Below are 27,512 nucleotides of genomic sequence, written 5' to 3' on the forward strand. Positions count from 1 at the left end.
GTTGATTGGGCTATAGTAGGGAATTAATTTGCGTTTTGCTACCAGCATTGAAACACATCCATTTCTTGATTCTCCTTCTAGTCATGTAAGATAGGTTTATTCGAAGATACTATTGTAGCTCGATTAGTCTATAATCATATGCGTTTGTAATAAGTGACATACTCAGTTGATCTTGTATATTGCTATTGACAATGAATCCAATAGTCATACACATATTCTCAAACATCTCTTTAATATCTTCTAAACCTAATTTAATAGTCAAATTTATTATGTGGCGAGCACATTTTTTATGAAAAAATTGTCTTTAAAGTGCGGATAAAATTCTTTTTCAAAATAAGAAATCGTCATCATGTTGACAATCACATTGTCAAACGTTAGTGTAACAACTCTCTCAATTTTACATAATAATTTAAAACTTCAATAATTGTCAAGTAAATAGTTTGAGCATTATATTTAGCATACTCTAGTTTAAAATCTATTAATTTTTGTTGCATACAACAATTCTTATCTAAGTAATATATTGTAACACTTAAAAACTATATTTTTGATTTGATAGACCACATATCAAAATTTTTGCTAATTCATCTTATGCAATTTGTGCATTGTAATGTCATGTTGCAAGAGTTGAAGATTGCAAATTAAAATTATGTTGAGTTTAAGTATGGTACCTATTAAACCTTCTTCCATGGCTTTGGTCTGCTTCTTCTCTAGGTGTTGCCTCATCATGGATGTCTTGTTCTTGACACTGATATAGACACTACAAATTTTACATCTCCCGCATGTCTCTTTGCCTTATCCAATTTTCAAAGATTGTTTTGATTTAAATGTTGTCATACTTTAGAAATCTGTCGTTTGTTGTTTGTTCTTGTTGGCTTGTACTTGTTTGTGTTTGGTTGGATGCAGCTTTGATCGTTCTTCAAATTGGAGTAATTAGAATTTTAGGTTGTGAAAATAAAAATGGATCAAATGTGTCAATTTCTTATGTCGTTAGAGGAAAAATAATATAACAATCATCAATATCATATTGGAAAGAAGAGAATCTTCCAACTCCAAAATTTTGAGAATCCATTATGAATTTTTGAAAAAACATATATATATAAAATACTAATATAATATTGTTATATAAACATAATACAACTTGGATTGTTCAGATTAGATGAAAATACATTAAAAGAGATAAATCTAAACATATTTTACTTAAATTCTTTTACACTCATAAGCTCAAATAGAATTGAAAAATTGATATTAAACAAATACGTTTTAATGATTGTCTTACAAACTTATTCATTAAGCTATTACCGATTTCAATATTTGAAAAATTAATATGTGACATTAGTAGTAGCAATTAACCAAACAATCACTTTAATTTATATCATTTTACTACAATGAAGAGAAATATTCAGAGAAAGCGAATTCTTGAAATGAATAATATAGTAGACAAAATACGTATTCTACACTTTTTTGTGACTAGTTTTAATCTTATTCAGTTTTCCTAATAAAATTTTTAATAAGACAGTTCAAACATACCTAATACTATTTTATAAATTATTAATTTTTTTTCTTAAAGTGAAAATCCAACAAGAGTATTATAAAATTATACTTACAACACGATCGCGCGCACGCGTGTGTATATATATATATATATACACACACACACACACATATATATATATATATGATATTTTATCGCCCAAGCCATATTTGTACTCTTCTTAAATTGAATTTGTAATTTTTATAGGCCAAAGGACTATTTCCCACCCTAAGTATGCTCTAATATGAAGTTTATATCCCTTAACTTTGAAAATCTCATTTACCCATCTATAGATGGTTTTAAAGGTAAAATTATCATTTTATCTGTAATATTAAAAATAAATTAAAATTTAATCTCCTTTTCTCTCCAAAACCCTAAAAACTAAGCATGTTCCCCTAGGCAAAGTTTTAAAAAATCACATTCTCTCTCTAGGGTTTAGTTTTCAATTCTCGACTCCAAATCAACACCATTGCCAGCCACAAAACTTTTCCGATGCATCACTATATTCCAACAGTCTCTTTTTCCTCCTTTAGAATATTGACTAACTCAATCTAGTTTGGAAAGACGAAGACAAATACCTCGTCTTTGTCTAAGAAGACGATCGTCTTCCTAGACGAAAACGAGGTTTTCATCTTCATCGATGAATATTTTCATTTTCTCATGTTAGATTTGTGTCAATCAGCATTCCAGAGGAGAGGAGAGAGACCTTTGAAGCATGGTGATGCATCGAAAAGTTTTGTCGTCGGTGATGACATCAAATTGAAAACTAAACCCTAAGGGGGGAAATGTCATTTTTTAAAGCTTGGCCTAAAAGGAAATAGTTAGTTTTTATGGTTTAGAGAGGGGGAAAGATAAAACTTTAAAGGGTTAGAGTTTCGTTAATTTTAACTGTCGATGAGTGGGTAAATGAGATTTTCAAAATTAACAAGAGAAACTTGAGATAACAACATACTTTAGGTGGGAATAAGTCCTTTGGCCATTTTTATACGTAAAATTATTCATCTAACATTTAGATTTTGATAAGATAATATTCAAAATGTAATCAATTCAAGCGCTCTAAAAATACATGGAAACTAAAATTAATTGGAGGTTTGAAATTTCCATGAACTATACAAGATATTTGGCAAATCCCAGAAAGATTTGTCGCGTTAGGGCATTCCCTAATGCCATAATACCCTGACTTCAAGAGTCAAATCTTTCTATTCATCTTCTTACAATCTTTAATGAAACCATCTTCAATAACTTCTAAAATAGAACTCAACTCAGGCCACACGTCCATTATTAGTTTGAAGTGTTTTTTTCCTCTTTTTGTCCACTCATAATTGGAAAAAACTTCTATCAACTTGCACATGACAAATATCTAAATGTTCAAAGCGCGATTCCCTTTGGTTAGTAACCAGAACTTGTATGTTTATCTGCTTATCCTTATTCATGTTTTTGTTACCTTCCCAGAGAACAAATTCAATCTCAAATTCTCAAATTCTACATAGTAGATTCCCTCTCTATGAAAAGATTATATGCTTCGTTTTTTTCTTACTTCTTAGGGTCCTGAAAAGTCACAATTAGCCTTTCTTTCACAACCCAGAAAAAGGCAAAAGCCACCAAAGTTTTGGGGCTTCATTCTTGATAGATAGGGAAGCCGAATTTAGGGCGTTTTAATGCTTTCTAACTTGTTAGGAAGGACCAAAATAATTATATGAAAAATGGCTCTTTGAGATAAAGGTACGAGACGAATTATACGTTGAATTTAGTGTACCTATACATTGTAATGATAACTATCAACGTTATATTAGAGACTACCTTTTAGCTAAACTCGCTGATACCAAATTTTGATCACATCTTCTTCAATAATGTTAAGATTGAGTTGGCGACTTGTTTCTTTTGTTGTTTCTTGATGTTCATGGACAAATTATTAACATATAACAAAGGCGTTTGAGATCCTCTTAATGTATGATGTTAGTCAAAAATTGTTTAAAGGTCCATCTTCAGTGAATTCGAATGATTACTCTAATACTGATTACCGACTATTTAAGGGGAATTGCGCAGGTAAAATAAGTAACCTTGATACATATTGTTTTCATTCATGGTGAGGCTCAGATTTCTCTTACCCATCTCACATAGTGAGCCTCAAAGCACATTCCCCCAAACTGAAACTTACAAATAATCTTTCCAAACAATGGTATCATGTTGACACAATTATTCAATATTATATCTAAGATTTGAGATATAAATGACACATTCTAAACCTCATTAAATATAAAACTGAACCCACCAATAAGGTTGATATGCAATACGTTTGATCATTAATTATGTTCTCAAATCCCTACTAGATGGTGGGGTAAAGGATGTTACAACTCTCTTATGGGTCACGCGCATCTAAGGGCATAGCAAACATGGACAATGATCCAATGAAAAATTAGGGCCAAATCCGTTGTACCTTGTAGTCTCCTTCACCACGAAATTTCTCCATCATATGATAAGCAAATATTGAAGGACCAGTGCATCTTTGAGCCACGGTCCTTCAGACGAAGATGACCCAACAATTATAACATTTACATAAAAGAAATTTTGAGTTGCCTTTCTACATATTATCCACACCACTCAACGAAACCACATCAATAATTTTGATAACAACAGTGCCATCTGGCAAAGGCACCTTTTACCGCTACATTGTTTGGTACTAGACGCAAATTATTCATCGCATTAGTGTCCTTATCACTTTTTCCTGCGATTAACTTTCTGCTCCTTTATTTCTTGTTCTTTCATTCTGTGTCCTTCAAAAATTGTTTTTCCTATTGGTTTCCAAAAATTGGGAGAGCTCATGAACATCAATTATTTCTTATACGTAAACTCTTGGGGGTGTTTGATTTAGGTAATATTTTATTACCAAAATAGAAATATTATCTTGAAGATAGATTACTTAGAAGATTACTGGATATAAATGATTACTATGTTTGATAAAATTTGATAGGTATAAATAATTCTTGTGTTTGGTTAAAGGTAATAAAATATTACTAGTAAATTATTTTACTTAAATGTTCTTTAATATAATTATTTTTAAATATTTTTTATATTATTTGACATATTAATTAAAAATAAATTTATTTTTATCTCAAAAAAATAATAAATAATAATATAATTATAATAAACTCAATATTACCTTTAATCTTTAAATACCTAAGGTAAAGGTAGTAATCAGATTATCACTTATATTATCTATCACGTCAGCATTGGTAATAGAATATTACTGTAATCTTTTATTACTGATAAACCAAACAAGAGAATAAAAATATATTATCAAAGTAATATTAAAAACCTCCAACTAAACACCCTTTCATAATAGAAAATATTTCATACATATGGTTGTAATACAATTAACTAATGAAAGTATATTGTATCAGTGCAAGTGGAATACACTCGCTTTTTCCATTACCGGATTGTATTGCAAATTAGCAAAGGCACAAGTCAGGTGCAATGTCCATTTTAAAATTAGCTCAAGGTTCTGTGTATGTACTTGCAAGACTATTCAAGATTGTCTGTGCCAAATAAAATCAACTGGGATGAAGATATTTAGAGTCTTGTCAGTGATGAGTTCTTAGAGGAAATGCATAAAGACTTATCTGAATAGTCATAGCGAAGGAAAGCAACCCACCAATCAGACTGGCGCAAAATCCCTTTACTTATCCAGTGGAGACGCATGCAGCAGCTACCACCTGTTGACTCTGGAGCAAATGCATACACGTAGCAACCAACCGAACCATTCAATGTGATTGCGTATGTCATGGTACGGTTTCAGGTAGCCAGCTTTCCAACCCACACACTTTAAATGAAATGATCTATTTTTCAAGAATCCCTTAGACATTAAATGTATAGGTCATTTTTTTTTCTTTGTATAATATCAAATAAGCTAGGTTAAATATTCTTTCAACATAACCAACTTATATTTTTACCTTAATTACTACGTATTTTCTTTATCCTTTTCATATTTCCCCTTCACTTTTGTCACCCTTTCAGTTTTCTCCTAGATCTCATTGTCACCACCCAAATCCCGCACTCTTCAGTTAATCTTGTTGTCACTCTTATGTCACGACCCATATCTGCTCCTTCCCCCACTAGATTTGTCGACCGCAAATGTTTTTTTAGGTTGCTGATTTAGTGGCAGCTCCCACCAATGTTAACTACGCCTTGTCAACACCGAGCCAACGTTTACCAACTTGGCCTACACTAACCATTTAACAAGTAGTCCCAATTGAGTTGCACCTCCCATGTACGACATACACAAGCCCGACTGAACAAGATTTGACGGATCCAAATCAAGTTGAAGGTGATCCAAGATGACATCGTCGAGATGTTGTGCATAAGGTTGATAAAAAATTTTATTTTTTAAAGAAAATTGTTATTTAACTTACAAAAAGGACATGTTATTTTTGCTTTTTACTTTGTAGAAAAAGAATTAATTTATTTTCTTAATAAATTTAATAGATGATAAGAAATTAAATTTTACAAACTTAAAAAATATAAAAAAGTCATTTTAGGTGGGAAATAGTCGTTTGGTCAATACATAATCACTTGAAAAGACGGTTGAAGTTCTTAAAATGATAGAGACTCCGAATCTCTGATCATTTTGCTAGGCGTGACAAATTAACAGCAAACCTAGTTTTCCTGTTACTAATTCCATTATAAAGAGGATAAGTAAAGGCAACCATAACTGAGACAAACATGCCAGTCGGATGGAGAAGACTGACCAATAACGATTTGATATCTTTTATCTTTTCTTACTGTGCTGTGAAAGTGTCGTTGCTTGACATATTTGGTGACTGTTACCCTCATTGGATCACAATTTGTTTCCTAATTTCTCTTCCTTTTAGTCTTCCAAGATCCAGATTTGGAAAGACAACTAAACCCCACTATAATCACCTTAGTTTACTTTATTTTAATACCTAATCTTGATTATTGCAATCGAGAGCTAGATATTTGTTTAGATTCTGAGTGGCAACCACATGGATACATTACAGTAACTGTCGTTCAATTATTTCAGTACTATGACAAGTCCAAACTACATTTTCAAGCTAGCTTTAATTGAAAGCTAACAACTCATTCTTATAATATCTCAACTAACTTCATATAATGCTTTGTTTAACAAATCTAAGATAAGGGTTATTGATTTTGTCAAGGAAAATAAATTATGGGCACTCTTGCTTTGTAATTTTGATTCCTTTCCCCATCTCTTCGTACATTGTTTTGCTTCATCTTGTGGCTCCAAAGAAGACGGGTCACACCTTATGGCTAATGGTAACCTTTTTCCCAATACAGATTCTCCAACTGGCTCCACAACTCCACCTTTCTTTACTGTATATAAGCAGCTTGCCATAACAATATCTGGCACAAGCCATCATCACTTAAAACTAAATCTAGCTCTTCTCTTTTTTCTCTTCTTCTTAGCTTTCCTAGTCCATTTATAAACAGTTCTCCATCTCTTTCACTGTCGTTTTTTACAGTGAGTTATGGCCTCAAGAAACTCAGGTGATTCCTCTTGGACACCCAAGCAAAACAAGCTGTTTGAAAAGGCTTTGGCCTTGTTTGATAAGGACACCCCAGACCGGTGGCAAAACATTGCCAAGGCTGTTGGTGGTGAAAAATCTGTTGATGAAGTTAAGAGACACTATGAAATCCTCATTGAAGATCTCAAGCATATCGAATCTGGAAGGGTTTCAATTCCCAGCTACAAGTCTACTAGAAGCAGTACCCGCAATGCTGCTGATGAAGAGAGGTAATCCTTTTAACTTGTAATCAAGTCTTTGGACTGATTCAATCTGCTTTAGTTTAGTTTACTTCTCAATCACTATAAAACTCATCAACCATCTCTGGGAAAAATCTATTGTTCTACACTAAAGTTAAAGGATTGCAGGTCTTAATCACCAGATTGTGGCAAAGATTTTCACAGCCAAGGAGGGGTCCGTGGAGTACAGGAATAAAACTATTTACTTTGAATGAAAATAAAAGCACATGAGTTTATACCACTAGAGGATCAACATTCCTTTCAGTTTCTTATCATGTCCCTGCTTTAAAAGAAAGTCCACATGACTTTCAAATCCATTGAATTTTGATCCACATGTATGTGGTCATATTCATAAATCACCCAACCATATCTCTGAACTACATCAAACAAAAGAACTTCAAATTGAATAAAATCAGAGCAGCCCTAATACAACTCCTTTAATTAGTAATATATTGCATCTTCCTTCTGATATTCTTTTAAAATTTGCTTCTTGAAGGCATAAGGCAATTGATGATTTCATTATTTGTTTTGCAGGCTTCTAAAGAATCTCAAGTTGCAGTGAATTCCAAAGTCTAAATAAAATTTAAGATGTGTGATTGTGAAAGATAGTTGTATGTAGCAACATGTGAACAACTCTTTCCTCTTTGTCTCCCTCTTCATCTTTTTATTTCTCTCCATGATACTTTAAGTCATTCTTCAGCGATCATCCAAGTAATGAAATATCCATGTTTAGAAACTTTGTTTCTTCTCGTCAATACAGGCAAAGTATCTATGACTCCTTCACTGGGAAAGAAGCATAACATTACTTGGATATTGATTAATAATTATGCAGTTAATGAAGTGACATTATCTCACAGTCAAGAGAAAAGCCATAGCTTTAAGTTACTGTTGGAAAGAACCACGGATATACTGCTTAGCAGTTCTCCATGTGAAGATATACAGTTCTCACTAGAGTGGACATTTTTTTTTGTCAGGCTTTCGCCTCGTTGACGATGAGGCTGACCTGCTTCAACCCAGCTGAAGAAATATATACATTATACAAAAACACAAGTTCATTATCCAATTAAGCTTCAACAGGCATGGATTCAACCAGTATAAATGAAAGAAATATATGAAAAAAAATTGAAAAAGAGACATGTTTTACTTACAAACAATTTACCTATCCAATTTATATAAACGAAAGGTCAAGCAAATCCATCAAAGCGCCAAATGATCAACATCACAATTGAAAGAATTTTCAATCAGGCACCGATTTTTAATTAAAAGAAATCATGCCTACCTTCATTATCTCTCAGTAAATTGATTTGGGCAATCTTAGGACCATGTAGCTGCATCTCTCAAGAAGAGTATTCACACCTTCCGTCGTAGGTAAGCTAAAGAACCCAACTCTCTGAAGCACATCATTATTTTCAGACTTTGTCAACCGCAACTAAAAATTTGGTTGAGAAATAATTTTTTCTTGTATTAACTCTGAATAAATTTACCTCCAATGCACTTAGTTACATACTACAATGGACAATTTCCTAATCTAAGAAATCATGCCGGAATATTTCCACGATCAATGAGAATATCTACACAATTAATCTCAATGTTCAACTCTTTTCCTCAATTTCATGCATAGATATCACCCGTTTCTAACTTGTCTAAAAATCTAAAGAATAATCTATTTGAGATTGATTTAGTAAAAATATCAACCAATTTGTCTTCTAATCAAATCTTAAGTAGTTCCAAAATTTTCCCATCAAGTTTTTTTTTATGAGGAATTTGTTCATCTCTACATATTTAGTACAAACATGTTATACTAGGTTATATGCAAGATCACTTGTAATTTTATTGTCACAATATAACTAAATCGGATGCTCAAACAAGTAATTGAAATCTTGCAAAAGAAGTTGATTTCATAATGTTACTAAAATCTATGTGTTATACCCGTAGACTCAATTCATAACCACTTTTTGTTTCTTACCTATCCATGTAATCAAATTACCATTCAAAAAGGTAAAGTAACTTGAAATAAATCGTTTATCATCTATTGATCTAACCTAGTCAACATGTGTCTCTATGCTTTTAAAATCAGTGTTCATGATGAACAAAATTCCTTTTCTAGGAGTAGACTTAAGATACCTTAATAAACACATGACCCCATTCATATGTTACTCTCTAGAATCATACATGTATTGGCTAACAATATTCATTGCATAAGCAAAATCTAGTCTTGTATGAGATAAATACATCAATCTCCCGACAAGACTTTGGTACCTCTTTTTGTTAACAAACCTTGGTTAAGTTCAACACTTAACTTGAAACCTCCTTCCATTGGCGAATCAATTGATTGACATCTTGACATTTATGTTTCTTCTAAGAGATCTAAGACATATTTTCTTTGTGATAGAAAAATTCATCTAATAGATTGAAAAAGTTAAATGCGAAAATAATATTTCAAAGGGCTTTGATCCATCAATTCAAGTTATTTAGATAAGTGATTTTATAGTTTCTCTTTCTTCTAGATTATCCCTTATGATTACCATGTCATTCACATATACAATGAGTGTAGTGATTTTGCCCTTTTATTTGTTCAAGAATAGAGTATGGTCTAAATTACATTTATGGTAATTAACATTTATCATTGATGTTGTAAACCTTCCAAAACAAGATCTAGGAGAATGTTTCAATTCAATCAATGATTTCCTTTAATATGCACACCTTCTTCATATGTTTTTCTATTACCATACATCATAGTGTGAGATCCATATAGACTTCCTTACACAATCCACCATGCATTAAAGCATTATTCACATCAAATTATTGTAATGGTCAGTCTAAGTTTATAATTAACGATAACAATACTTGAACTATGTTAATTCTGTCGATGGGTGAGATTGTCTTTGTATAATCGTAACAATAAATTTGGGTATAACACCCCTCTTTAAATGTATACCCTCTGAAATATATACGAATTCAAAGAGATGTTTGTACTTGGATCTTGACTTTAACATATAATTATGCAACAAAAATTAATATTTAACAATAAATGAGCATGCATGAACAAATCCTTTATGAAAATGTGTGAAAAATGTGATTTTTTAAGCTAATTAACAACTATTCATGAAGGATGCATTCTTGTTCATCCAGTCTCACATTAGTCAAATGGATAACGTGTCATATGAGAGATTTAAAAAAGATCATACTTTTAGGGTAGTATCTTAGAGCCACTCATATTTGTTAAATATATGTTTATTTTATTTATTATTTATAAAAGAAAAATGTTGATTATTTAAGTCATATATTTTTACCATATTTTTGTATAATTAACATGTCTTTTGAATGGTGGAACCATAATGAGGGGATCAACCGACTAATCATGAAAAACCTTATATACACATTAAGTGGTCATTCTAAAAACATCTATAGTGTCAACATTATTTTGACTAAAGGTACAAGTAATAGTGATAAGATTATCATAGTATTGAACGACTCTATCGAAAGTTAGCAACAATTCTCATGTGTCAAAGTTGTTTATCAATAGTCTGGTGTAACACATAAGTGTCTGTTATAGGCGTGTTTACTAAACAGACCCAATACAAGGATTTTCATATAACTGATTATTCTATTGTCTATAGAATATATCCTCTAACCTATGAGTACATATGATCCTTTGATTTGAGGTTATTAGACCCTCTCATACAAAGATCAATATAGTTTGATGTCACATAATATGTCATCATAAAAGGGATAATTATAAATATGGTGGTTGGTCATACCAAGATCTATGTAAAAGCTATGGTAGATCAATAAAGGATTTATCACTCTTGAACATAAGATAAGATATATCTGATGAGAATACTAATAAACATTTACGAACACTCGAATTTGTGGTCATAAAAGGATCTTTATCAATGCTTCATCTGAATTGTTCAATCGTTGATGGATATCAGTTCATATTGAAAAGATGTCAGTGGATGAAAAGATCATATTATATGTAATTATAGAATTGATAAGATTTAAAGTTGTTCATTGACATTCTATTCTCTGAGTGGTCGTGATGTCTTGTTAGAAGTTAATATTGGTCTGTTTTCGGATTCAACCCAAATTTCAATCATGTAGGTTCAATAGAGATCATATAGGTCATACACATAAGGAGTTAATCAAATTCTAGAGATATAAGATTGTTCAAGTTAGAGCTAGTTAAAATTTCGGAGAAAAGGTCTTAAGTCTCAAAAAAGTTTATGGGTCCAAAGTGTGTTTTATGGAACTTAGAGACAAAAGTGTAATAATCCTAAAGGTCATGCATAGATATCACTCATATCTAACTTGTCTAAAAATTTTAAGAATAATCGATTTGAAATTGCTTTAGTAAAAATATCAACCAGTTTGTCTTCTAATCAAATCTTGGGGAGTTCCAAAATTTTCCCATCAAGTTTTCTTTTATGAAGAATTTATATATCTCTACGTGTTTAGTACGAACATGTTGTCCTGAGTTATATACAATGTCACTTGTAACTTTATTGTCATAATATAACTAAATCGAATGCTTAAAAAAGTAACTCAAGTCTTGCAAGAGGAGTCTGTGTCATAATGTTTCACAAAGTCTTTGTGTTATACTCTTAAACATAATTTTAACATTAGATTAGACGATCGTATTTTGTTTCTTACCTCTCCATGTAATCAAATTACCATCCAAAAAAGTAAAGTACCCTAAAGTGGATCATCTATCATTTAATGATCCAACCTTATCAACATGTCTTTGTACTTTTAAAATTGGTATTCATGGTGAACAAAATTTCTTTTATAGGGGTAGACTTAAGATTCTTTAATAAACGCATGACTACATTCATATGTTACTCTCCAAGATCAGGCATTATTGGCTAACAACACTTAATGCATAAGCAAGATCTGGTCTTGTATGAGATAAATACATCAATCTCCCTACAAGACTTTGGTACCTCCTTTTGTTAGCAAAACCTGATTAAGTTCAACACTTAACTTCAAACCTTCTTTTACTGACATCTTGACATTTATGTTTTTTCTAAGAGATCTAAGACATATTTTCTTTATGGTAGAAAAATTTCTTTGTGATAGAAAAACTTAAATGCGAAAATAATATTTCAAAAGGCCTTAATCCATTAGTTCAAGTTATTTAGATAAGTGATTTTATAAAGTGTCTCTTTCTTCTAGATCATCTTTTATGATTACCATGTCATTCACATATATAATGAGTGTAGTGATTTTACCCTTTTATTTGTTCAAGAATAGAGTATGGTCTAAATTACATTTATGGTAATTAACGTCTATCATTGATGTTGTAAACCTTCCAAAACAAGATCTAAGAGAATGTTTCAATCCATACAATGATTTTCTTTAATATGCATGACTTCTTACTATGTTTTTCTAATACCATACATCATAATGTGAGATCCATATAGACTTCCTTACACAATCCACCATGCATAAAAGTGTTATTCACATCAAATTATTGTAATGGTTAGTCTAAGTTTACAATTAACGATAACAATATTTGAACTATGTTAACCCTGACAATAGGTGAGATTGCCTTTGTATAGTCATAACCATAAAGTTGGGTGTAACACCCCTCTTTAGATATGTACCCTCTGAAATATATATGAATTCAAAGCGATATGTTTACTTGAATCTTAACTTTAACATATGACTATCCAACGAAAATTATACTTTAACAATAAATGAATATAAACAAATCCTTTATAAAAATGTGTTAAAAATGTCAATTTTTAAGCTAATGAACAACTATGCATAAAAGGTGCATACTCATTCATCTAATCTCACATTAGTTAAATGGAGAATGTGTCATGTGGAAGATTTAAGAAAAGTCATACTTTTAAGTAGTGCCTAAAGTCAATCATATTTGCGTAAATATGTAATTATTTTATTTATTATTTATAAAAGAAAACTGTTGATTATTTATATTGTATTTATTTGTCATATAATTGTATAATTAACATACTCTTCGAATGGTAGAACTGTTATGAAGGAATCTACCGACTAATCATGGAAACTCTATGTACACATTAGATAATCATTCAAGAAACATCCGCAATGGTAATGAGATTATCAATCTTAAATGACTCTATCAAAAGTTGACAATAGTTCTCATATGTCAAAGTTATTTATTAACAGTTTGGTATAACACATGAATGTATATTGTAGACATATTTATCAAACAGACCAATATAAAGATTTTCATATAAATGGTCACTCTAATGTCTATAGAACACATCCTTTAACTCACAAGTACATGTGATCTTTTGACTTGAGATCAGTAGACTGTCTCATACAAAGATCGATATAGTTTGACTCCACCTAACGTGTCACTATGAAAAGGATAATTATAAAAGTGGTGGCTAGGTGTACCAAAATTTGTGTGGAGGTTATGGTAAATCAATAAAATATTTTTCATTTTCAAGCACAAAATATATATACATATATATATATATATATATATATGAGAATTCTGATAAACATCTACAAACACTCGAATACGTGGCCACAAAGGGATTAAATCAATGTCAAATCTAAATTAGTCAATTGTTGATAGATATTAGTTTATATCAAAAAGATTTTGGTTGACAAAAAGATCATATTGTACATACTCATAAAGTTACAAGACTTAGAGTTGTTCGCTAACATTCTATTGTCTAGGTGATCATGATGTCTTGTTAAAGGTCAATCTTAGTTTTTATTTGGATTCAACCTAAATTTCAATTATATTAATTCAATAGAGAGCATATAAATCACACACATAAGAAGTTAATCAAACTCTAGAGGCATATGATTGTTCAAGTTAATATGCTCAAAATTTTGGATAAAAGGTCTTGAGTCTCAAAAAAATCTTTGGGCCCAAACTGTGTTTTATGGAACTTAGAGATGAAAGTGTTATAATCCTAAAGAGTTTTAGGTTTATGTGAGAATGTGTAGAAATGAATTTATCCAATCACATGAAGGAAAGCTCAACCCATTTTTCCCAAAAGTGTACGATCATACATGAGACCATGTACGTCTGCACGTGGGACAACGCACGGTTGTATATCATCTTGTACAAGCATACATTGTGGTGTAAGGATGATTAACATGTTCTTATCTACACGTGAGATTTCATTCAATTACGAGATTCACATGATTGGGAAATTAAATGGAGTACTTAGATGTACACCCATACATTTCAACACATACGAGCATACATGTTGTTTATTACAAATACAATGTGTAATATGATTCTATATAGCTAATGAATATTGGATTTGTAATAATAACATATCGATAATATGGCTTGATGGGTATATGTTATGAACAAGAGAATTATGATGCATATAATATGTGATCTGTTAAGTGTAAAGCCTTATTTTATGCACTTAAGGTGTTAGAGATGTAAAGATTTGTAGCCTTCAAATAATGGAATCAACAATTAAAAATTTTAAAACTATTCAATCATTCCTCAAGTGTCCACTTTAGATCCCCCTAACTTGTAGACTAATTAAATACACAAACATGTTAGAACACACATAAGGTGTTTACAAGAAATATATCTACATTGGCGGCGGTTCCTTCGTCTTTCAAAATCTCTAGAAGTCGTTCTTAGACCAAGCATAGGTTAGAACCTAGTATCGACACAAAGCACAAACCACAAGGAGGCTAGAAATGCACATGATGGTTTACTAGAACTATATGTACGGGTAGGTGTTTAGATGGTGTGAGCGTAGCATTGTGTATGTGAATAAAGTTTCACAAAATCTGAAATCAATGAAAACACACATATACATATAGGCACCATGGACACCTGTATGTTTTAGATGTATGAACATATATCTTGATATTCAATCTCATACAATCCATAATTTAAAACAAATTTTCAAGCACGAATATGGATAACAAATCATCCTTATTTGCCAACTACATAGGGGCATACATTGCAACATGTATGGTCAAACGTATTTTGGGAAAATCAAACCAAGCTTAGTTTCATTTGATTGGATAAATCTAGTCTAACCTAATTTCATATACAATCAAATATATCTAGATTATTACACTTTAGGCCCTTAGTACTGTGAAACACATTTCAGGTCTACAGACCTTTTCAAGATTCAGATTCCTCCATTTAAAATCTCAACCAAATCCAATAAACCTTTAGAGTTTGATCAAATCTTTATATATGTGACCTATAGGCTTCCTACTAGGTCAATAATGACCAAATTTGTGTCAAAACATTTCTGACATCCGTCTAGATACAAACCAAGATTGACCTTTGGAGGCATGTGAAGTTGCACCCCAACCGTTGCATTAAGTTGTTCTTCAATGATGAGATCAATTTCTAAAAATGGGAAATTGAGACTATGACTACAGTCACCAATGCAATTGGTGGCAATTATGGAACTGGTGGTTCGCTTCTATGGGATGTCTTTAGAAAAAGTTCAACTATGATTTTGTGAAAAGAAATATTGTTACTAAGTATAGGACAACTTACATAGGTATCCTTTTCCTAGCAACAAATTATTTGTGAGAAAGTTTGAATTAATAAGAAGTAAAATAAACCTGTGTATAAATTCGATTCAAGAATACGAAGAAACACTCAAGAGAAAGTGAAGAGTCGATTTTTAACCTAGTTCAACCAAAAATAGGAAGATCATACATCTACGGTATTATTATTATCTAAGTAGTGAAATAAACCTATATATAAATTCGATTCAAGAATACAAAGAAACACTCAAGAGAAAGTGAAGAGTCGATTTTTAACCTAGTTTAACCAAAAATAAGAAAATCATACATCTAAAGTATTATTATTATCTAAGTAGTAAAATAAATCTGTGTACAAATTCGATTCAAGAATACAGAGAAATACGTAAGAGAAAGTGAAGAGTCAATTTTTAACCTAGTTCAACCAAAAATAGGAAGATCATACAGCTACGGTAGTATTATTATCTAAGTAGTGAAATTAAATAACAATATTACAAAGTTGCAATACAAAAGTTGTAACTGAATATTAAGAGTAACTCTTTTTAATCTCTCCACCGATAAGAATTTATACCCCCTGAAGTTAAAGTTATATATATAATTGTCTTATGAAATGCATTAAAATTACATATATAATTGTCTTAGCAAAAATTAATTATATTTTAATTATAATTACTGAAAGAGGAATCATTCTAAAATAATAAAAAAAATTGTTATTTATTGTTCGTTGGATCAAAGGAGTTATTGCAAATTTGGGTCTCTGTATCTATGTGTAATTTCTTTAAGAAATTCTACCCAATATTTTTAAAACCAGATTAATGATTGAATCGATTATCTAACTAGTTCATGGTTGAACTGATTCGATCAATTCAACTTATTATCAAATTATAATAAATAGATTTTGCTTAAAAATTTGTAAAAAACAAAATCAATCAAGATACTTACACCTATGAAAATTAAAATATATTTTTTTTAAGAAGTAACAATTATTCATTTGATTTCAATAAAAAAATTAAAATAAAAAAAGTTTCAATCTCATGATATAGAAAAAAATATAATTTTATAAATTATTGTCTATAGAAGACATTTCAATAGATATGAGATACTGTTTTTCTTCTTTTTTATTTTATTTTTGAACTTATTTTTTTTACAAACCTTTAGAAATTTATCCAATCTAATTAAAAAATAATGAAATTACTCAAAAATATTTAAAATTTCATAAAATATTTAAAATTTTGATCAAACATGGTTTTTTATCAATTCAATTAAAAAACTGTCTTTTTATATTGATCAGACTAGACTTAGAACCAATTCTTAGTTCAATTGATTAAACCGAACGATCCAATCTAATTTTAAAATTATTGATTATACCATGTCTGAGCCTTATTCTTCGAATGAATTTTTTTTTTTCTCATAGTGGAGCAAAGGGATGTGAACATTGAAAAAAATAATAATTCAGCATGTCTTTAAAAAAGCCAACAAATTGGAAACTGAAATTTGACTAGCCATAAGTAGAATCTCCATAAAACCTTGTGACAGGAGCAATTGAATTCGACTTGTAATAAAATAAGAGAAATGTTAGGTGTATTTTCCAATAAATAATTCATTTGGGTTGGGTCGATAGATTCAATTATTTCACATGGTAGACTCAATTATTTTTATAAAATAAAAAAAAATATTATTAGACGTGTTAAATGATATTTGAAATGTTTTAATCATAAATGTTTATTTAAGTTTTGTACGTTTATCTCATTTTCTAAGTCAAATATACCCATTGAACTTAGATATAGAAAATTTTCTAAATTGTATTAGTTGTATTGTCCTCATATTTTGACTTTCTTATTACTATTTTTTTTTATAGAATGATTCCTTTTTGGTTCTCTCTTGACTTTGATTGTCCATTCAATCATTGCGTGCCTTGCCCCTTCTCTATTTAATTTCGTTTCATCGTTTGTCAATTCAAAAAAAAAATAAACAAAATGATTCTCCATTGAATAAATATATTATAATACAATCGTGACAGTTAATATAGAATGGATCTTCATTATCAATTCAAATCTTTTAATTATGAATTATGCATATTATGAATGTCAAGATGTTTTTATACATAGAATTACATTCTCAAATCTCTAACAAATAAGTAATTAAGCATCCTTTTAAATCACACAAATTTCTTGGAAAGCCCTGCATGTATATATGGAATGGAATTTCTCCTCTAGTTATTGTGACATTTGTCTAGTGTCAAAGAAGCAAGAATAGTCTTGAGGTGCTTGTTGTAGACGAAAGGCCGCTCTAGGTTGACCAGGTGACCAGCCTTCTGTATTGCCATCAAGGTTGCTTTCTCTCCCCCTTGCCTGCACAATTTTAAACTATATGTCATGTCAAATCGAGAAAAGAGGCAATTTTTTAATACAATAATTAATTTAATTTATACCAGATGAAAGAAATAAACTCACTCTTTCAAGTTCCGGGCAGTTTCCATATCAAAAATCACATCATTTTCACCCCACAACAGATATATCTTCTGCAACAAGTTCAAGCAGACCAGTGCCATTGGTATTTAATTGACTAATTAACAAATTGAGTAATCAGAAAGAAATACTGTATTTTGTTTTCAACACCGTTGGTTGAAATCAAAGTTTTACAAAGTAGCAGTGCTGCTCGGGCTACCAAGATTTTTTGCTTGTGTTGTCAAATGAGTAGTTGACTAATTATAATTTTAATATGCCTTATACATATAATTAAATAAAGATCTAAAAACATCATTATCAGAATGATTCATTTTGTGTTCAAATTTAAGAAGAAGAAGAAGAAGAAGAAGAAGAAGAAAATAGCCTCTAGAAGCTGCAAAATTTTACCTGTGGGTAATGAGGAATGGAAAATTTCTCATCACTTATCACTAAGGCCTCTAGAAGTTCACTTCTCTCCTTTCTATGATCAAACATGGCCTGCCCACATAGTCAAAAACATAAATTGCACTATATAGATACATCTCAGCTTCAATAAATTTTATATGAAGATGTATATGTACCTCCAGGATGTCTTCGCAAATGAATTTAGGCACTTTTGGCAAGTTGCAGCTGCCGATGTCAAAGAGAGTTCTCACACCCTCGACTGTTTTAGGAAGCAAGAACTCCGCCCAGGAAGAGAACCCGATTCTCTGAAGCCCGGTATTGCTAACAGACTCAGTCAACGCCATAACTGAGCAACTCACCACCATGGACTCAACCAACTCAGGATACATTTCAGCCATTTTGAAACCAACCATCCCGCCATAGCTTAGTCCAACCACGGTGCACTTCTCCACGCCAAGCTTCCTCAGCCCTTTAGCCATACACTCACTTTGAAACTCCACTGTCCTCTCGGGACGGTCGGTAATGGAGCCTCCGAAGAAGAGAAAATCCGGAACGTAGACTGCGTACTTGTTGGCCAAGGCCAGCACCTGGAATTGCCAGTTTAGAATACCATCCATTGCAAATCCGTGGAGAAACACCACAGCAGGCTTGCTTGTTTTGTTCTTCATCTTCTTAGTCGTTTCAGTTGGAAGCCAGAAATTCAAGACCGTCCCTGGTTCAATCTCCACCGCTTGAGTCGTCATCCCAACTAGCTTCAGTGCCCCATGCAACAAGGGCTTGTAAATGGAGAAAAAGTTAACCATCTCTCTGTGTTGTTTGATCTTCTGATTGATTTCTAGAGAGGAGATGTATAAATGAAATTCTGTATTCAATATAATATATTGGCGCAAAGGAATATGAAATGTTGGTAAAATCTGAAAAACTTAAATGTCTTGAGAGTTCTCGCACGTGGCTTGGGCCCGAGGTCAAACATTCTAGGAGATATCAACGAAACTGGCCATAAAATTTGAGTATATCTCATATTAAAAAGTGAAAAATATATATAAAATTTATGTTGAATATATTATAAGTTTGATATTAAAATTAAAAAATATGTGATCTATAGATAATCCTAAATATACCCAACTCATCGTAAAAATTTATTATCTATGGATGCTAATTAAAATAAATATAAATCTAAAAATTGAAAACTCATTCCATATTTAGACAAATTACCCATAAATTATGCAAATAACCCGTCTATTTTACCACTCTAATTAAAAGTAAAACTCAAATTAAAAATCTAAATCCAAAACAAATATAAATTTAAAAATCTTTAAACAAATTACCCATAAATTACCCAAATAACCCGCCTATTTTACCAACTCTAGGTAAAAGTAAAACTCAAATTAAAATTGGGATTATAAATAAATTTATAATTTGGTTGCAATAAGCTGAAAGGTCAAAGCCACATTTTTAATACGACAGAGAATGGAAAAAAATATTTATAATGCCAATTGTTGACTCACTTCGTTGGTGGGGAACTTGGGAAATTGTTGGCCAGTCAAAAAATCATTGTTAGTCGGTTAACTGGGACCTAAAGGCTAAAATCTAAACAATTTTATATAAATATAATAAATATTTAGTGTATTAATTATATTATATGATTTAATTTATTATAATATATATTGTTCGATATTACCAATGTACACCGAATTTAATGATATATCAATTGTTACATATATAATATTAATAATCATGATTTGATTTCAAAACATAGTTTTTAAATAAATAACTTGGAGAATTCAATTAATTTAAGGGGGTGTTTGGTTTTGGTTTTTTAAAATTATCTTGATGATCTATTTTTTATTTTTTATTTAGTTTATCAGTAATAAAATATTACAGTAATCTTCTATTACCAATACTGATGTAACAGGTAATATAGAGAGATTACCATCTTTACTTTAGATATTTAAAAATTACCTAAGTAATCTTGATTTTATTATAATTATATTGTTGTTTATTAATTTTTTGAGACAAAAAAATTTATTTTTAATTAATATGACAAATAATATAAAAAAATTTTAAAAATAATTATATTCAAACGTATTTAAGTAAAATAATTTACTAGTAATATTTTATTACTTTTAACCAAACACAATAATTATTTATACCTATCAAATTTTATCAAACATAATAATCATTTATACTCAGTAATCTTCTAATTAATCTATCTTTAAGATAATCTTTTCATTTTGATAATAAAACATTACCCAAATCAAACGCCTCTTAATTGTGATTTCTTGTATTGTATAATATTCAATGATGATTTGATCTTCAATATAAAAAAATTAGATTTTTAATATACAATACAATATATGATTCGACTATCATATACATTATATGGTTACACGCATACAGCAAAATCATTTAGAGCTTTCCGTAAAGTATGGGGCCAGACACTTAGAATGGCAAGTTGGCCACTGGACAGGCCATTACCCTCATGGAAAAAAGCTTGGCTGGGACAGAATGCACTTGAGATGGATGCCTCGTGGCAATACAGTTCATCAAAACAACTCCAAAGCACTATGTTGCTAATAAGGCAGAAGCATTCAATGTGTCAAAGCATAGAATGGCTGATGAACTCTAGAGAGCAGAGCTAAAGCAGATCGCCAATTTGGAAAAAATAAATGGCTGTCAAACAACACAAGGCTGTGCTGGATATAACTTTCAATACAAACCATGTGAAATTGAGAATAATGTAAAAGCAGATGCCTGGGTAAAATAAAGATGATGAAATTCCAATTAACAGCATACTTTACAGTGACTGAATACAGCCTTGGAAACATGACTGTGCACAGAGTTACAGAAAGATAAGTAGAATTAATTCATCTACATAAGCATCATAAGTACAAGAACTTCCATTCAGCATGAATATTACCAAAGCATCAAAGTACAAGAACCCAGGTTCATAACAAAGACAGCCAAGAAAACCATAGAAGTGACGTTATGACTTTGAAGACCGGATAGCACAAATGTGACCCAAAAAAATGGGAAGGCAACAATAGAAGACACAATAATAACCTAGTTAATCTGTCAAGATACACTTCTCTATATCAAGATTCTCAAACTGAATTGTGGTTGAGCTACAGGACTAACTTCACTGGATACCTGTGAATGCAATCTTCCCATGGACTATTGGGAGAAGGTTTCACATTCTGGAGGGCCTGCCAGACTGCGCTGTTACACTTGAAACCACTTCCAAAAGCAATCTGCCAAACACGATGCCCCTTTCGCATCCTTCCTTTTGCCTCTGTGTAAGCCAGCTCGTACCATATTGAGCTTGATGAAGTGTTGCCAAACCGATGCAAGGTCATCCTAGATGCCTCAACGTGCACTGGGAGAAGCTGCAGATTCTTCTCAAGTTCATCAATCACGGCACGTCCCCCAGCATGAATGCAGAAGTGCTCAAAAGCAAGCTTGAAATCAGGAATGTAAGGCTTGATTTTTGCATTAAACAACATCTTGGAAACCAAGGTGGCAAAGAAGAGAAGTTGCTCGCTTATAGGAAGAACAAGGGGACCTAATGTAGTGATGTTAGTTTTAAGGGCCAAACCAGCAATAGCCATTAAATCCTTGGACAAGGAAACCCCAATTTTTCCTACATCATCCTGTTCCTGATAAACACACTTAAATGCATTATCATCGGCCCCGTTATGTGTCCTGACAACATGAACAAGCTTGTACTTAGCACGGCGCCTATCCTTAGCCTTATTTGACAACAATATTGCAGCACCTCCAACTCTAAACAAACAATTGGGAATCAACATTGATTTTTTGTTTCCAAAATACCAATTCTGGGTGATATTTTCGGTGCTAACAACCACTGCATAAGTATTTCTATGAACTTGCAACATATCCTTGGCAAGATCAATAGCAATGACCCCAGCACTACAACCCATACCACCAAGATTGAAACTCTTTATATTGCCCCTCAATTTATACTTATTAATAATCATGGCAGATAATGAAGGTGTTGGATTAAACAAACTACAATTAACAACCAGAATACCAATATCTTTAGGTTTGACATTAGTATTAGCACACAAATTATCCAAAGCACCGAACATCACCTGCTCTGCCTCTTCTCTGGCTGCAGCCATTGAAGGCCTTGGGGGTATATAATGCATAGCCTGGGGAGCATATGTTTCTTCACCAAGACCTGATCTTTCCAAAATCTTGCGCTGAAATTCCAATGATGATTCATCAAAATCTCCAGTGAGTCTCGAATGCTCCATAAACTGCTTATATCTGACTTGCAAATGAGAGGGGGGACGGTAACAAGAATAGTCAACCAAATAAATGGATCTGGGTCGGGTCATTATATAAACGGTGGATCCAAAAACAAGAAAAGCAGAACAGATAATGACGCTGACAAGATTGTATTTAAGATGAAGCCAGAGCTGTTGAACGTCATCTGGGTTCATTTGAGAAGCCTGGATGATAATGACCGCCATTAACGGAACTAACAAAAGGGTCAAAAGATGAGTCATCAAGTATTGATAACCCAACTTCACATACTTCAAGTTCACACTCTGGAGAAAATCCGGCAGTCTCCTACTCTGCTGGATCTGAACTCCTGCACCTCTAGACTCGCCAGTATTCATGGCTCCCACTCCCTGTATCAAACTCGCAAACGAAAAAAGAAACTCTCTATGAAGTGGGTTTTTTCTCAGGACTGGAGGGTTATATGGCGAACAAAGAAATTACTTGAACAAGAACGTAGAGAAAACGGATCTACCAAGAAAATAATTTTAAAAAGAAAAGAAGTTTCAAATTTGGATGCTGAGAAGGGAAGATTGAGTTGGGTGGGTTTAGAGCAGGTCAGATATAACCAGGACAAAGACCAAAAAGCCAAAATGAAACACGTACATAGATGATGAGATTGATATAAAAGAGAGAGAAAGGTGGCTGAGAAAGTGGGAGTTTTTGCTGCGTTTGTTGTGTTCTGTTTCCTGTACCTTCCATGTGGAATATGTATAAAATGAATCGTCGAAGCTAGGCACACGGTAAATATTTCGTGGAAGCGAGGGCGGATTCCGAAATCTGTCAAGAGAGTCAAACTTTGAGTTTTGCGCAATTTTCAAAGTTCCTGCTATAAACCTCACTACAAGCCAGAATTATCATTAAGAAAAATAGGCCAATGCACCCAAGGTTTATTGCCAACACTTTCTCGCCCATTAATTTTCAAAAATATACATACTCATCTTTCTATTAAATTTCACTGATATTATTAATAATAAAATTATTATTTAAAAAAATTTTATAAACTAAAAATTTATCATATTTTTATTCTCAGATTAAAAAACTAACAAATGTCCTCACCCAAAGTTTGAAAATTTTCATTCCCTTAAAGGTTTTTTTAGACGATGATGACGAAAATGTTCTCTCTCTCCCAACTTCTCTCTTAGCAGCACTTCATTTTTTGTCATTATTGGCTGACAAAATCAACCAACGAAGATGAATTGATTGTTTCCGACAAAGACACAATTTGTCTTTAAACGACAATGATGCATTGTCTTCATCAGAAGACGAAGAAACGTCTTCGTCTCCAACTCTCATTGATCAAGGTTGACCGAGAATGGAAGAGGATTGATAAAGAAGCTAAGAGAGAGAGAGAGAGAGAATATCATCATCACTATCGTCTCCAATCGTCATCGACATCCTGGAAAAACCTAGAGGGAAAGTTGATTTTTCAAACCTTGGGTAGGGAAAAATTTGTTAATTTTTAAGCCTGAGAGATGGAATATTATAATTTTTAGTTTTTAAAATATTTTTCTTAAATAACAATTTTACTCCTATAATAACAGTGAAATTTAACAAAAATATAGATATTTTAATTTTCAATAGTTAACAGATAAAAAGTTGTATTTGCACTAAACCTTGGGTGAAAAACAGTCATTTGGCCTTGAAAAAAAAAAAAGTAAATTTGTCTTAACCATCCTTAATCCATAAATCATAAATCTTAAACACTAAATTAAAACTAGATTCCTTCAATGAAACCAAAAAGACAACTTTATTTAAAAAATTATAATAAAACTATATATACATAATTTTAAATGAATAATTAGATATATAGATAATATTATATATTCAAAAATGGTGCATAAATAATATTGTTCAAAAAATTAATGGTAAGAAAGCATAAAATAATTTCAACTTTCCTAAATTTTAACAAAAAATGAATGGCATTAGACCATCATAATACCAACATGAGGGGTGTGGTCTTCTTCAATTGCAAATGGCTTCTGCAATTTTATTGTCAAAATTACATCTTTTTTAGTGTTAAATTCTCACCGATTCGAGTGAGATCTAACAAGATAATATTTCCTCTATAATTTATAAATATTAAATTAGAACTAAACAAATGATTTAATTTAAAATAAACCCAAAAATATATTATTTTATTGGATCTCATTAAATCATTAACGAGTATAATCGTTAAATTAGAACTTAACAGGTGATTTAATTTAAATTAAACTTAAAAAGATATTATCTTATTGAATCGCATTAAATTTTCAATGACCATTTTTAAGGGGCAACGTGATTTTAAAAAATAATAATTAGGGTTAATAAGAAAATTTATTTGTATGAATCAATGTCAAATTCCTTTTTCCTTTATGAAATTAACTTTTGGATCTCCGATACCCATTAATAACTTTCTTCCTCAAATGATTTGGACAAAAAGATTTGCTTTCATAGTCTCACTTGGACCACGAATGAACAATGTAAGTTTATTCTTCATCGGTCACTTTTCTTTTTTTTTCAAATCTCAATTTGGGTGGAAAATGTCAAATCAGAATTACTTTTTATTGGTTTAATAATCTTAAGAAAATTTCTCAAATTTTGTAACAGTATTTTATTAACATAAAAAAATTTTGTGGAATTCTATTAAAATGTCTCTGTTTTACATATTTTTCAAAGGTATTAACTAAAATAATCTATTTATATATATAAAATCATTTTTTTATTATATATATATAATCTAAATTATAAAATATCTAAAAACTTTTTAAACTCTGTACTTATCTAGTCTAGACTTATCAGTCAAATATAAACTCACTCAATCAAGATATAAAATTTATTTATTTATCCAATCAAGATTGAGATATGAAATAAAATAAAGTAAAAATAGTCTTTTTTTCGATAACTTTGATAATGAGAAGGTTCGTCAAGTGTTTGGTTGGCCGACCAACCTATCCGGCTAACTTATTCAGTGAACCTCAAATCTCAAAATGTTATCCTTTTTTAAAACAAACGCAAATTAAAAAGTGATTATATTTGTATAAAAAAATAATAGTTATATATGCATAAAAAGCAAAAAAAAATGATTATTTTAATTAATATGTGTATTTTTCGTCATGTAATTATGCAATGTTGAGCAACATTAGATCTAACGGAGCATCAACATTAGACCATCAACACTCTGCACATGCTTACATTGAGTCTCTGTCTTGCTCCTTCCACTCTTCAATTTCAAAGCCGCCTTTTTTCGTTCCACAATCTCTCATAATTAGATGCGGTAATTTTGATACAAATTTAAGAATTTTAACCCTAACAAAGAAAAAAAAGGGAAAAGCGGATAAAAAATTCTCGTAATAAAAAACGAGGATATGTGTCTTCTCCTAGCCTTGCCCTGTCCCATCCCCATCCCTCTCTCTATCCTTGTCTTTTTTATTAATATATTTATTTAAAATACTAACATATTTTTATAATTTTAGATTATTTATATTTTTTTTAATTTATTTAGATTTTTATTGTGTATATTAAAATGATTAATATATAATATTTGTGAATTTTGAAATAGTAGATTGATTTTAATTTAATTTAATTTTATTAATTAATATATTTATGTTGTATTTAAAGGATATGAAAAAGAGATTTTTTCCTTGCATGTGGTTTGATGATTTGCAAGTGGTTTATTTTCAAATTTCTTTTTATTTTTCTTTCAAATTTTTGGGAAAGTAAATGACGTCTATGTCTTTTTATTGCTTTTTTTTTTTTTTTTCTAGTAGAGCTAGATTATTTCCGAATATTTATAATTTAGGAATTAAGTGGGACAGAACTTATCCCTTACTCTGAGTTGGAAATAGCTATTTACTCTTTTTGATGGCTTAATCCCTCCTCTTAAAGTGACAAGGATGAATTATATATTATAATTAATTTTTAATTAAGGTCAAGCTTATGAAATATAATATTCTAAGATATTAAGGGATTCTAAGATTGTTGTATCTAAATTAGTTCATCATAAAATTGACTCAGTGATCGTTCTAATAACTAATTAATCATGGTTTCAATCTCTTTTCCATATTTTCTAATCAATATACCAGCCACTTTTAAGTATTATTAGCATCTAATTTAAGATATATTCAAATTAAGCCGATCTAAAAAAAATTAATTTGAACTCAACTCAAATTTAAACTAACAAGTTCAAGCTTGATTGACTTAATTGGTGAATATTGTTGTTGAAGAAGAAAAATAATTGCCAAGAAGAAGAATTAAGAAATAATCATTCAAATCTAAAAGAATAATCATTAAAAAAAAATCATTCAAATTCGGAAAAATAAGAAAAATTATCAAAAAATAAGAAGAATCATTGGTGAGATAAGATCAACATAAAACATTAATATATATTAGAGTTTAAATTAAAATTCCTTCTATTCAAACTAAATTATAATCTGAAGGCCAAAAGACTTGTTCCTACCCAAGAAATAGTGAAATTTCAAAGTCTTACTCTCTAACTTTCAAAAACTTAAATATCTATTCATAAGATAATTTTTATTAAAAATCTCAGTTAAAGTTAGAGGTAAAACTATTATTTATTAAA

At 30.9% G+C, this 27,512-nt stretch overlaps 3 protein-coding genes across 4 annotated transcripts; 1 reads left to right on the forward strand and 2 right to left on the reverse strand.

Moving 5' to 3' along the window:
* Positions 1-6,721: 6,721 nt before the first annotated feature.
* LOC123213324 (protein RADIALIS-like 4) lies at positions 6,722-8,046 on the forward strand. Its single transcript, XM_044632729.1, has 2 exons — positions 6,722-7,301; positions 7,845-8,046. The coding sequence occupies exons 1-2, from the start codon at positions 7,036-7,038 to the stop codon at positions 7,870-7,872; spliced, it is 294 nt and encodes a 97-aa protein (XP_044488664.1). The 5' UTR covers positions 6,722-7,035; the 3' UTR covers positions 7,873-8,046.
* A 9,768-nt stretch (positions 8,047-17,814) lies between these two features.
* LOC123214706 (epoxide hydrolase 4-like) lies at positions 17,815-19,547 on the reverse strand. Of its 2 annotated transcripts, none has more exons than XM_044634657.1 (4): positions 18,823-19,547; positions 18,650-18,739; positions 18,248-18,315; positions 17,815-18,160 (listed from the first exon to the last, which is right to left on the reverse strand). In XM_044634657.1, the coding sequence occupies exons 1-4, from the start codon at positions 19,447-19,449 to the stop codon at positions 18,007-18,009; spliced, it is 939 nt and encodes a 312-aa protein (XP_044490592.1). In that variant the 5' UTR covers positions 19,450-19,547; the 3' UTR covers positions 17,815-18,006. The 2 variants fall into 2 exon arrangements, with proteins under 2 accessions (XP_044490592.1, XP_044490593.1); XM_044634658.1 differs by having other exon boundaries at positions 17,815-18,145; positions 18,823-19,545.
* Positions 19,548-21,405: 1,858 nt separating this feature from the next.
* On the reverse strand, positions 21,406-23,748 carry LOC123214531 (3-ketoacyl-CoA synthase 4-like). The gene has a single exon (XM_044634347.1). The coding sequence runs from the start codon at positions 23,290-23,292 to the stop codon at positions 21,772-21,774; it is 1,521 nt and encodes a 506-aa protein (XP_044490282.1). The 5' UTR covers positions 23,293-23,748; the 3' UTR covers positions 21,406-21,771.
* Positions 23,749-27,512: the final 3,764 nt, after the last annotated feature.

The sequence above is a fragment of the Mangifera indica genome, chromosome 4 (assembly GCF_011075055.1).
Source record: "Mangifera indica cultivar Alphonso chromosome 4, CATAS_Mindica_2.1, whole genome shotgun sequence".
Lineage (NCBI taxonomy): Eukaryota > Viridiplantae > Streptophyta > Magnoliopsida > Sapindales > Anacardiaceae > Mangifera > Mangifera indica.

Excerpts from the sequence above, each read along its gene's own strand:
- LOC123213324 (XM_044632729.1), top strand. The coding sequence starts at position 7,036 with ATGGCCTCAAGAAACTCAGGTGATTCCTCTTGGACACCCAAGCAAAAC. Across the intron at positions 7,302-7,844 it reads AATGCTGCTGATGAAGAGAG|GCTTCTAAAGAATCTCAAGT; the intron begins GTAATCCTTTTA and ends TTTGTTTTGCAG.
- LOC123214706 (XM_044634657.1), bottom strand. The coding sequence starts at position 19,449 with ATGGTTAACTTTTTCTCCATTTACAAGCCCTTGTTGCATGGGGCACTG. Across the intron at positions 18,740-18,822 it reads TTTGCGAAGACATCCTGGAG|GCCATGTTTGATCATAGAAA; the intron begins GTACATATACAT and ends CTATGTGGGCAG. Across the intron at positions 18,161-18,247 it reads ACTGCCCGGAACTTGAAAGA|TTTAAAATTGTGCAGGCAAG; the intron begins GTGAGTTTATTT and ends CATGACATATAG.
- LOC123214531 (XM_044634347.1), bottom strand. The coding sequence starts at position 23,292 with ATGAATACTGGCGAGTCTAGAGGTGCAGGAGTTCAGATCCAGCAGAGT.